The sequence below is a fragment of the Contarinia nasturtii genome, unplaced genomic scaffold, assembly GCF_009176525.2.
Source record: "Contarinia nasturtii isolate CC-2019 unplaced genomic scaffold, AAFC_CNas_1.1 Cnas_scaffold_493, whole genome shotgun sequence".
NCBI classification, from domain to species: Eukaryota; Metazoa; Arthropoda; class Insecta; order Diptera; family Cecidomyiidae; genus Contarinia; species Contarinia nasturtii.
In genome coordinates this window covers 1,980,321-1,993,072 of record NW_022197846.1, presented here as the reverse complement: position 1 = coordinate 1,993,072, position 12,752 = coordinate 1,980,321, and the positions used below count along the sequence as shown (strand labels likewise).

The window sequence follows — 12,752 nt, the reverse complement described above, 5'->3', positions numbered from 1 at the left end:
ATATTTATGTGTATCCAATATGAAACAAAGAGAAACAATATAATATGATTATGAAAATCGGATGAAGAACAATAAAAACATGGAATATTTTCGGTTTTTTTTCTCTGGAAGAAAAGTCGCCCAAAGTTATGCAATTCACATAGTAGCACATGGAATACATGTGTTCACGTCGATACGAAAAAAAAAACACATCACTCGATTTGTGTGTGAGTATGAGTATAAAAACCAACACAACGACGTTGAATTCCCAGTAACTGTGAGAATGGGTGAGTATGCGTTGAGTTTGTTGATATCACAATGGAAAAAAAGCGAATCCAATAGATAGATTTTGCTATCATCATAGCTCGAAATGAGGAATCAGAGAAATGACAACGATTCGTGTAGATACATGATTTTGTTCTGCCGAAACGTATTGACCTTGGTACAATACAAGAACAAGTCGAGAAGAATGAAAAAAAGAAAGAAGGAAAGATATATTCAGCAATTGAGTTTAACGTACCGGTAACTGGCCAAAGAGTTTATGAACCTATACGATACATTCATACGCAATTCAGCCACACATGCAACTAAATCAACAAGCAAGTTCTAGCGAAACAAATTACACATTCTCTCTCTTTTGCTCGCTTATACATTCATAATTTTTGTTTTTAATGTCAATACATTTCTTTTTGTTCTATTCTCTCTATAAAGAGACCGAAGTCGGAAATATAAATGAAAGAAATTGAAGAAAAATTTTGACCGAATTTTCGGCTTTCACAATTTCAGCTAACTATTAAGTTTTGAGAAAATGTTTGGTCAAAAGTTTACTGCGTACAAGCAGTTTTTTTTAAATTCGTTTTCAAATGTTGAAGAGAGAACAAGAGAGAAAGAAAGAAAGCCGGCACATTAGCTATTACAGACTTTCGTCTGTTTTTCATGTTCGTTTCTTCATTTTTTTCATCTATTCATTTGCGGCAATTTTCATGGCGTGTTGTTATGCTGCTGTGTGTATCTGTAATTTTGAACACATTAAAATCTCATTTCAAGCACAAACAGACACACACACACACAGAGAGAGAGAGAGAGAGAGAGAGAGAGAGAGAGAAGAATCGTTGTTTAAAAATCGACACGGTTTAGTAAGGAAGAATAACATCCAAAACTTATTAGAAGAATCAATAAGTAATTGGTCGACACGCGTAAAATGGAACACACTGTGATTGATTTCACAAATACTGCTGACTATCTTAAATTGTGCGAAAACCAAAGAAGAAAATGCAAAAAAGAGAAACGTGAATTATAAGAGAGAAAAAAGAGATCCAACGTTCTAGCGAATTCAGCAATGAAGTTCAATGCACTTATAGAAGATTTTAGTCAGCTGTTTTTTTTCTGTCGCACTGTTGTTTTTTTTTTGTCTTCAAGCACACAGAAATTGCGCAGTTGTTTTCAAAATATGCTTTTGCTAACGAAGTCCCGAATACATTTTTTATTATTCCATTTATAAATAAAATTGTCATTCTCGATGCCAAGATTTGTAATGAAATTCGCTTTGTAAATGGAAATCAAATGTCGAAGCTGCTTTTGTAAGAGAAATAGATTATGAGTGTGTGTGTGAGTGTGTGTGTATGTGTGTGTGATATTGATTACGAAGCTGTTGATTTTCCGACATTACATCACGTGTTAAATATGCGTTGATTGTGGCACAGCGCGATGCATTCATTCAGCAACCGCGTAAAAACGTTATTGTTATCAGTAGGATATGGGCACCAAATAAATGTTATTGGCATGCATATGCCATTTCGCGCTGATTCAAGCACCTTGTCATTGTTGATACGGTGACATAAATTCGCTCTCCGAGTTTTTCACGAAAAGTGTTCAGATCATACCCCTTAGAAATTCAATGCCCGTCAACCGGAATTGCAAGAAACTATTCCAAGAACATTTATAGCGCCATTTCAATGTTGTTTTGAATAGAAATTTATTTAAATTATTAAGCGATTCGATGTCAAATTGCAAATCGGATGCAAAATCATTCAATTTTTTTTATTCGCTGTTCGATTCGATTGCAATGCAAAATACACATCCACACATATACATTCAGTGAGCAAAAACTACTCTACCACCAAAATGGAAATGCAATCGACTCACTTTGATTACGTACCATTTCCACACACTTTTTTGCACTAGGTTTTGTGTTATCGTTGCTGTTATTATTATTGTATTCAATGAACAAATAAACACACTTCTGCTTGAATATATAAAATTGTTGGCGTTTTTTTTTCTTATTTTTCTATTTAGATTTTGTTATGTGATTTTGATGCGTGCATGTGTGTGTGTGAGAGAGAGAGTATATGGCTGTAGATTTAATTAAATAATAATTTTTTGAATTTTTTGAGTGAACAGAAAATCGGTCAAAGAAATAACAATAAATCACACAATTTTTGCAGACCTGATAAAACGTGTCTGGGCGTCCTAGTCGCACAATCTTGCGAAATGAAGTGTTTTTTCTCTCTCTTTGCGTTGCTCTACGACATTTTACTGTCGTGAGTTGCAAACTTGTACTAAGGACATTTTCAAATCTCAGCAACACGACTAAACATTTTAAATCACGTGTGAAAAATATGATTCAAAGTTTTAGCTGCTCATTGTATTTATTTTAATCAAGAAGAGATTGTCGTCGATTTTCTTGGAAGTTATTTTGATCATTGCAAATGAAATGTGTGTGTGTCTTTCCGAGTAAAGAGTCTGAGAATGATTATCTAAATTTGAACAATACACAATGAGTGGTGGTGCTTTCCATGACCTGAATTTCTTGTTTTGATTTTACGTGCCAAACAAATGGCTTTATTTATTGTATCGAAACACATTTTTTCGAAAGAAAATGTGTATTATTGTGTGCCGCATATTGATTAAATAATAATAATATTGAAGCCCTAACAAAATGCAAAACATTTTTATTCTGGGAAATCATTTCTTTTGACGTCACATCCACTCCTTCTTCTGTATACTACTTTTTTTTACATTGAAATCATTAAATTACCTCACGCAATTTTGCCCCGACCACGATGAATGTGTTTTGTTACTCAATGCGATCGTAACAACTATTTTCTATCAATTCTGATTAGAATTTAGACGAAAATTGCTTCGTCGAATTTGGTTTTGTAAAATGAAATGTGCGGATGGGGTTTTTTTTTAATTCTCTTCGCCGGATCGAAAGTTCATTTGCGTGGTTCATCGGACGATGAGATTGTCATGGTCGAACAAATGTGATTAAATGTGTGCTTTGCATGTATGTTTTACGACGTCAAATTAAAGAAGTGTCGAACAGAAGAGAAAGCCAAAAAGTGAGAGAAAGAGAGCGAAAAATGTTCTAAGAGGTTTTGATAGGAATTGGCGCGTTCAGTGGCGCAAATCTGAAATTCATTGGCTCCATGTGAAAATGTCAGACGGAAGAACATTGCACTGAGAAATGTTCACGAGCGCTTCGTTTGCGCGCACTCACAAATGCATACGTCGGTTTTTTTTGTGCGAACGAACATTAAAGCGAAGCATGTATAAATCAAGCATGACCGTCTGATCTGTTGAAAGAAAGGAATTAGGTGGGTGTTTAACTTGAGCAGCACTTGCTAGGCTTTGCAATATAAAAAACTCTCTCTCCCTCTCTCTCTCTCTCTCTCTCACACACACACACACACTTTGTTGAGGTGCAAGCACACGCCTGTTGTTATTTTTTTATTTGTGCGGCGCGTGGTTTGCTTATTTTTGATACAAACATTTTTCTATTTGATTCTCGTTGGCAATTTTCACGTTCTCAAATGCATTGAAATGTCACACAACCTCTCTGTCTCTCACACCGTTTATCTGTGAATTTCAGAATTTCCAAAGAAAAACACACCACACTCACAATAAATAAATAAATAGATGCGTCGTTTTGAAACGAATCCAAAAATGAATTTTATTTCAATGAATTATATCCACATTTTTCCTTGTCTTGCCCACTAAACATGGCATCGCAAGCATTTATAATAAAAACAGCCAAATTGTTCAGAGTAATCGGCGTGTACTCATTCGTGGAAGTCGACCAGTTGATCAAGCATATGCATGCATCGAATCCGTTATTTTGGCGTTAAGAAGTTGATCTATATTATTTTTAATCTCCCTCATTTCAACTGCAATATCTACTAATTGACCACTTCCGAATACGGTGCCGTTATGTGCATATACATTTATTACGACGAAGCACAAACGAAAAAAAATTCACCAAATTACGCTTGCGATTACGATGAATTTATAATATTTGGAAATAAATAATGGGTTGCAGGCTTTTTTCTTTAATTAGCCACATTTTGCATCCAATTGAGAGCCGGATCGACATGTATACGTAATACATAACCATTATGGAATCTATTTCGAACCAGGACAAGGTCAATAATTCCACTCAAGTCGCAATTAAAGTATAAAATTCTGGGCAAAATGCATACTAGCATGTTTGTCATGTGCTGTTAAAGGATTCAGCATTGTATAACATTTCTTTTATTCCTCTCATTCGCATGCACTCTTGAGGCTCGGAACTTCATCAAATGATTTTGTATGAATTTCATTCCAAAGCCATATTTTTAGCAACAATTATTACAAATATTCATGATATGAAACACAGCGATTTGAAACACACACAAAATTAATAATCATGTTATTTTATTCCATAGAAACAATTTTCAGGTCTCTTTCCTTCTCATGAGAAATTATATTTGAATTTGACAGTTATGACATTTGCCCATGGGGTCAATCACAAAATTCTAGTGCATCTAGTTTTTGATAAAATTTCACTAGAAAACTAGAAAATTCTAGTGCGTGAAGTTGGCTCTCAGTAGTTTTTCATATAAATTATATAGCCTTTGGTGTGAAGTTGGCTTCGTTTGTGACGTCATTCTTCGCACTAGATTTACTAGTTTTTCTAGTATTCACTAGCGTGATTCGCCCCATGCATTTGCCACATGTTCTTTGACAAAAAAAAAATAATTTGGGTGAATTACTTCAAAATTGTGTAATAAATATTCTTATAGTAATCCTGTGCGATTTTACAAATGACGTTCCACTAAATGACATGTACCATTTGCCACCATTTTGCGTATTTACGATAATCAGGAATATTCACGAATATTCACAGAAAGTAACATTATTCACAACTCAAAATGCACCAATATTCGTGAATTTGCAAGATTTTTTTCACGAATAAAAAAAACTTCCGAGCCCCTCTAGCATGCACATTGAGTGCACAATTTTCAATTTTGAATAAGGGTGTACAGTTGCATAATGTTCAATTTAAACATTTTCTATAGAGAGTTAAATTCACAAACACACAGAGAGACATTGATATTTTGGTCTAATTGGATTCGATTCGTCGAATGAATAAAAACGATTGCTCGGTTGTTGTTTTTTTTTTGTGTGTCTTATGTGAAAATCAAGTTCAACCTGAAATCGCCGAATATGGTGGTACAAGCACTGGCATGCTACTTGACAACTAAAACCAAATGTACACACATGTCACTTGAATTCGTGCATGTAAATATCATTTCCTTTTACAGACGCATCATAAACATAAGAACATCAACACACACACACACACACACACACTCAAACACACTGTACGATCAATTTGATATTGCATGTTGTGAGAAAAATAAAATAAATGAATCGCATTGATAAACATTTTTTTTCTGTTTGGTTTAAGAGTTATCAAGGAGAAATTCGTTTATTGGGCAATAAAACAATCCAAAAATGAATGTGCAATTTAGCGAGAGAGAAAAAAGGCGAATACAAATTCAGCTAATAAATCCGATGACATGTTCTAAATGTCATTTTAAGTTGGAAAAAGAATGAAATTTGAATATATGAAAAAAGCAACGTTTTAAATTTAAAAAAAAAGTGATCACAGAATGGAAAAGTCGAGAACAAAAAAAAAACCAACCAAATTGAGTTATTGTTGTAAAAAAAAAATCCGTGGGTTTCGGCTTTGGCACAATAATAGATCACCGAAACGAATGAATTTCTACCAGTGCGATTACCATATTGGAAATGTAATCCATTTTTTGATCAAACTCATGGGAATAAGTGCATCGAAAGATGAATCATATATATATAATTGTGTATATGAGAGCATCGTGTAAAATCGTACGACGCCACTCAATTACGAACGAAGAGCAAAAAAAAAAAAAATTGTGAAGTGAGTGAACGCAACGATGTTATTGACACACGACTATAAATAAGGCAATGAGAACATGGTCACGTTTACGCGCGTTTCGAATCTCCTTTTCACTCACTCTCTTTCCCTCTCCCTCTCTCTTCCCCTTTCGTTCTGCGTCTCTTTCTCTTGATTGAGCGCACCTCACACGATTCAGATAAATCACAAATGTTGCACCAATATGAAACAGTTCATAATTCTGACATTTAACGCCATTAATTCTATTTACAAAACGAAAACCAAAAGAGAAAAAAGACCAATCACACATTAACAGCGCATTACGCTTCGGTTCTTTCATTCGATTTGCAATTGAGAACTATATTTGGTATTAATATGTCTCAGGTGAAAGCGGGGTTCATGTAACTACCAAAAAAGTCCATTCACAATGTCAACCAAATAGTCTTGTTTAATTTTGGTTGGTTACTATTCAGTGCACATACACACTCATGCCGAAGCTGAGTATGCACGATGCTGAGAACAAAAAGAAAAACGCGTTTTTCTTTTTTTACGGTTTGACGATTTTTTTTTCTTTCATGACGAATACAATTCTCTTGTTTTGCTGTTGTTGCATTTTAATCATGCTGGTTGATCGGCATGTTAACCGGCACTACAACGAATTTTTTTAATCATATTTATATGTCTCTGAGCGCACCGCTCTTGTTTCTTCTTCATCGTCGTCGGTTTGCGCTGTCGAACTTGTTTGGTGTGACGTCGAAACATTGAATTATGTGTAAAAAAGGTGAACATCTTTTTGGAAGCCAATGTAAATATACGATATTTGAATTTACTGTTGTGAATTTTCATTTTGGACGCAGTAAATTGCCACATTGTTCACTCAAGTGAAAGTTAGTTAAATGTACACGGTTGTTTATGTTTATTCTCTGTCGGTACGTTTATCGTTTGATTTTCACACTTCAGTTGTATTACACGGCTGCAATGCATATTTTCGCATATCAAGCTCACCAAATATTTACACAAAGATAGACGAGTGGGACACATGATATTTGGCATGTAATATATGAATATGACTGTGACCCAAGTCAACATCTAGAACACACTCGATAGTAATTTATAAAATAGATTATGTCTAATAAATGTGTATAAATAACGGTAAATTTAAAAATAAAATCACACACACATGAGTTTCCATTTGGAAATCAGCTAGACGCAATTACGTCTCAAAAGACGGGCATAAAGGAGATAGCACAAATCAAACTTGAAACGATTTTAGTGTTAGCACAGTTGCTATACGCTTTTGGCTTTTTGATATATTATGATTGATTCAGTGTACGCATCGAATGCAATGGTGTCTGGTGCAATTAAAATAAGCAATATTCTTTCATTATCTTTGTTTATATCCTTTTTTCGACGTACTTTCAATTTTAAACAACAAGATTTGATTATACATTTCATACAAGTTTTCATTTATGTATTTATATTCGACATTTTGTGTCGTCGAATGCACACGTGCTGAACTGCAGTGCTTAATTGTTAATTTTGGCAAACGTACATAGTTTTTTTTAAATCTCAATTTCGTTTACGTTCAGCACAAAAAGAAAGATGCAAAAACAAAAAAAAAATCAATCGACAGTGCAATGACTTCGACACAGTCATTCATTTTTATAGGTGCTTTTTTTAGATCTAAGTTCGTCATAACCCATTGAATGCAACATTTACTGAAAATTATTCTGTCGAAATTGTTTGTTTCGAACAAAAAACATTTTCAAAAATTAGTTGATTCAAACTATACACCTACGAAAAAAATGGAAATTCCATTTTTTTACAGTTTTCATTTCTGTTCCGCGTTTTATTTCATTTTTGTAGTCATGTTGATTTGGTGTATGTGCGCTTGACTTTCATTTGCCGGAAATATCTGTTTTTCCCTTGAATTTCGTCGTTGGCAGACATTTGGATGTCGTATTTTCAAATGCGAACATCATCTGCCGATACAGTCGACATGAATTACTGTATTTCGGTCAATAACAGCAAATTCTCAATTAAATGTATGTGTGTATGCATTCATTTCGAAATTGGATTGCATAAAACGAAAGCGCCATAAGACAATTCGATCATGCATTTTTATATTGGGCATGCGCGCGCGTGTGCACCGACAAAGAGGAAATATGGACGTGTACATTGTGCAATCGTATATATCAGTGACTGTTTGTTTCTTTTCTTCATTATATACGCAATTGGAAACATTTTGTTTTATTGCAAAATACAAAACATATATAGCGAATGCGCAACATTATAGCCAATGAAAACGCAGAAGAAGACAAACCAAACGGAACTTGTGATAAAAATCGTAATCTATTTGCGAATTATGATTTGAAAAAAAAAAAATTGGGTGAGGGTAAACCGATGGTGAATATGCGTGTGTAAAATGATGCGTAAACGATTTCATAAGCTTTGAATGCGCATTGTTTTTGTATTCGTTTGCTTTCTTTTTTTGCGATCTTTGTGCTTTGTAGCTGTTACCATTTTGTTTGTGATGAAGGCACATAATAATAATTTCTAATTTTACCACAAATCAATGGAAACGAAGCGACTCCATTCAACAAGTGGCCATTCCGAACGAATTAAGAATAAATCTCTTTTTACTTTTAAAGCAAAGTGTTTTCGCAGCATTTCTACCATGATTAAGGAGTGCCCGCATTTATAAGAAAAAAATAGAAATACCAAAAAAATGTCCAATAGTTATATGCATGTATTGATGATATTACGTTGCATTCTAACTGATGGAAATTCCAAAATAAAAATGAAATTCCATCAGGAGAGAGCGAGAGATGTGAAGCTGAGCTCTTAGTCTCGCTTGTTCAACTGACATTTATTCATCACAATCACGAAATGTAAACAAAAAAAGTCTGTATGACATGAAACTCAGCACACAAGCAAAATTGCTATTTACAATTTTTTTTTCTTCATGAAATACGTTTTTTTTAAACCACGTCTTGCGATTAAGTAATAATTATAAATGCAAAGTGTGTTTTTGTAATTGCCAAATAACGCAAAAATGACTTAATTTCAAATAAATTCAAGACATTTAATCTAAATTCATTGGGTACAAAAATTCTTCGTGCTAATTGGAAATTATCGCGTCGGTTATATGCATGACTGTGGTGAATGGCTGTGGTGTTATCAATAAGATATCATTCCATTGTTTGCACAAATGAATGAAATTCAGCAAACATTTAGCCATGCACAAGGTCGTATTAAATACATTCATATGCATGAATGAAGAAGTGCAAAAGAATGGCGGAATGAAAGGATTGAAAATCATGGTGAAAATAGATTCAGACGTCTATGCCTTGAAATAAAACTGGTATGGTGAGTTGTTGTATTTTTGTGTGTATGTCCGATGATACTGTCGATAAAAATTTGAACCAACAAAATTCTTGATGAAATGTTGCAGAGTAACACGCGCTAGTAACATGAGCGTGAGTGAGAATGTTTATTTTCGGTTTTTCTTTTGTTTAGATAAGTGCATTTATCGACACAACAAAGTAATCTTTATATATTTGGTTCATATGTAGCTTGATCATTTTTTTTTCAGACGCTTGAATACTTTATTGTACATGTGAGCAAACAAAATGAAAAAATACCGAAATTTCATGTGTTTAAATATAAATTACCTCTTCGGTTAATTCAACGTTGCTGCTAAAACCGCTGGTCGAATTTTTACAATCATCCGATGAGTTTCGATCGTCATCGTCACCCTCTGATTCCAATTTAACGCGAACATTTTTAAAGTCATCGGTTGTATTTTCTATTTGGTGCGATGCTGTGGCCGTGGTTTCGATGATCGTTTCGTTGTCAGTGTTTGGTTCGGTTTTCGTTGCATTTGAAAAATATGCCGACCATTCAATGACTTGGCTTAGATTAAATGTTGGTGATTCGTTGTGACGTAACATTCCATACAACTGATTATTTGGCCGATTTATGGCGTTATCATTGCTCGTACTGGCCGACGATAATGCACCAATTTCGGCATCAATGTCATTAAACGGTCGCAATGGATCGAATAGATTCTCATCGAATAAATCTTGTGGTTCATCTTTCAATGGTAGACCCGCATACAATTGACCGATATTCCATGTTTCATTGCTTCGGGCACCGTTTCGATCATTCGTATTGCCATCGCCATAATCATTGAGATCAGCCAAATTTTGTTCAAACACCGATACACCATCGGAAAAGTGGTTCGCATTTATCGTGAATAAATCAGCAAAATCGGACACAGGAACATTAAAATCAGTCGCGTTCCCGGTTTGTTGAAGTTCATTCGAAATCTGTGTTTTTTTTTTCAATTGTGAAGTCAAGTGGATGGACAGAAGAAATGAAAGAAAGAGAAAAAACAAATTGTCATTGTGACGGTTTCTAATATCAAAAATGAGTTTGCACTGGTGTATGATGAATTCAATGTTTTCAAACCATGACACCAGCTAAATAAAAAAAATGGTTTTTGTGTGTGTGTGTGTGTGTGTGTGTCGTTATTACCTGTGCCGGTTGATGATTTGACATCGGAAGTGAGGTGTTGGAGTCGATGGTTGAAGTTGGCGCAATCGGAACACTTGACAACGAGATCTGTTCATTTTGTACATTTAGCAAATACGTTTGCACATCGTACGATGAATAATGGTTGGTTTGTCGATCAAATCGCACCAAATCTTCAATTAATGGTATCAACGCCTTTCGATTTGAGTATGGAAAATCAGTGAGTGGTGCGGCTCGCAATTCCAATTGCCAGCCATCACCGTTTTGCAGTGCCAATTGTGATTCCCAGCCGTAGCCAATGTAATTCTCCGGATCAACACGCAACAAACTTAGTGTCAACGCCAATTGCAGCAAATGACGTGCATACGATTTTTTCAACGAAATCATTTTTGAATGAAGTTGATTTTCACCTGTCTACGTTTTTATGTGCTTTAATCGAGATTATACCGTTTAATCTTTTCAGTTACGGTTTTTTGGGTTGTTATTTATTATTATTTTTAATTTACGTTGTTCCGAGTTATATTTTTCTCTCTTTATATTATATAGGGTTTTAACGAGTTTTAGCAAAATCGTAGAAAAATCTTATAAAAATTATGTTACGATTAGTATCACGTTGGAAACACTTGTATTTATGTTTCAAATATAAACTCTTTTTTTTAACAAAAAAAAGAAGAACAAAAAGGTGAAAACTATTTAACGCTCAGAATACTATGAGTAAATGATTATTCTTAATAACGAGAATTTAAGTTTAATTTTTATTAAGTACGTTTTTTGCGCTTTTCTTCGATTTAGAAAAATAAAATTTGAAAATCAGTACGTAAATATGTCTTTTGTAGTTAAATTATTTAATGTTTTTTTTTTCTTCTTCACAATGTATATTCGAATGCATGAGCTTTGAGTGTTGTTGTTGTTGTTTTTTTCGTTTATTTTCTTTATAAGATAGATCACTTGAACGTAATAAAATGTAGACAACATAAACAAAATGATAAAACCGAGTTTTAGTTGATTTGGACGCGCGGCGCGAACAAATTTTGAATTACAGAAAGAAAATTATCGAAAATAAGTCTTACACTTTTTCGGGCGACGCATTTTCGTGTGCGCAGCCCAAATTCATCACAGCTGATTTATGCACATAATTTCCATTTTAAAAGACATTTAGATACGTTGTGGCCGGTCGCACCGTCGACCGAACCAAAATCAAAAACAATCAGTTTTGTTGTCAACAGACTTTGTTGATCAGAAAAATTGTTGCCGTTCAAACAAAGCAACTCGTATCGACAGAAGACGGGAGAGAAGAAAAAAACTCGCTTTACAATACGTCGAAACGGCTTAGATGCAAACACGCAAACTTTGTTGATGCTATTTCGTTCTCACTCTCGTTCACTTAAACACTCGCACTCACGCTTGTTTCCGATGAATCACTTTTTGTTTTTGAATGTCATTTCACAATTTTGTTTAATATTTTGCACATCTATTTTTATACACGCTTGAATTTTTTTTTCTTTGTTTTTCAAATGTTTCAGATCACAATATATATGCATATGCAAAAATTTCAATATTTATGAGTTTAATTTTCTCGTGTGTTCTTTTTTTGGTTCGTTTTTGGTGCTGGAAAATCGGCCGTTCAACCGTTCGCTTGTCGATTTGGATTTTCAATTTTGACACATAAACGCATCAAGTTCCAGCATGTCACATACGTTCGCGATAATTTCTAGCTGTTGCGTTGTTGCAACTGCTACTGCCAGCTCGTGTGCATTTAATAAAACTGGCATACATGAATTGATAGTGTGTGGATGTTTGTTTGTAGTGTTGTTAAACCCTTCTGTCATAAACAGTGACACAACACAAAATATAGACACTTCACCAGATGACTTTGTTTCTATGCGAAATGAATGTGTGTTCTTTTCTATTTCTGTTATTTGCATACGCACTGCACTTTTAATTTCTCATTCTCGGTTCACAATCACAGACTCTAAATTGAATGCTTACTCATTTACTCGTGCATTCGACAAATTAACTGTCAAATGAATTTCGACTTTTT

At 34.3% G+C, this 12,752-nt stretch overlaps 1 protein-coding gene across 2 annotated transcripts in view; it reads right to left on the bottom strand.

The window, feature by feature from the left end:
• Positions 1 to 12,752, bottom strand: part of LOC116339262 (segmentation protein cap'n'collar) — an 86,875-nt gene that overhangs the window by 67,078 nt on the left and 7,045 nt on the right. The window contains exons 1-2 of one of the 2 annotated variants that reach the window (XM_031765033.1): positions 10,715 to 11,367; positions 9,850 to 10,506 (exon numbers count right to left, since the gene is read on the bottom strand). The exons of the other annotated variant lie outside the window; for it this stretch is intronic. Coding sequence (XP_031620893.1) covers positions 9,850 to 10,506; positions 10,715 to 11,098 — 1,041 coding nt within the window. The 5' untranslated portion in view covers positions 11,099 to 11,367. Of the gene's footprint in view, positions 1 to 9,849; positions 10,507 to 10,714; positions 11,368 to 12,752 lie in introns of those variants that run through there. 2 annotated transcript variants of the gene reach the window in all.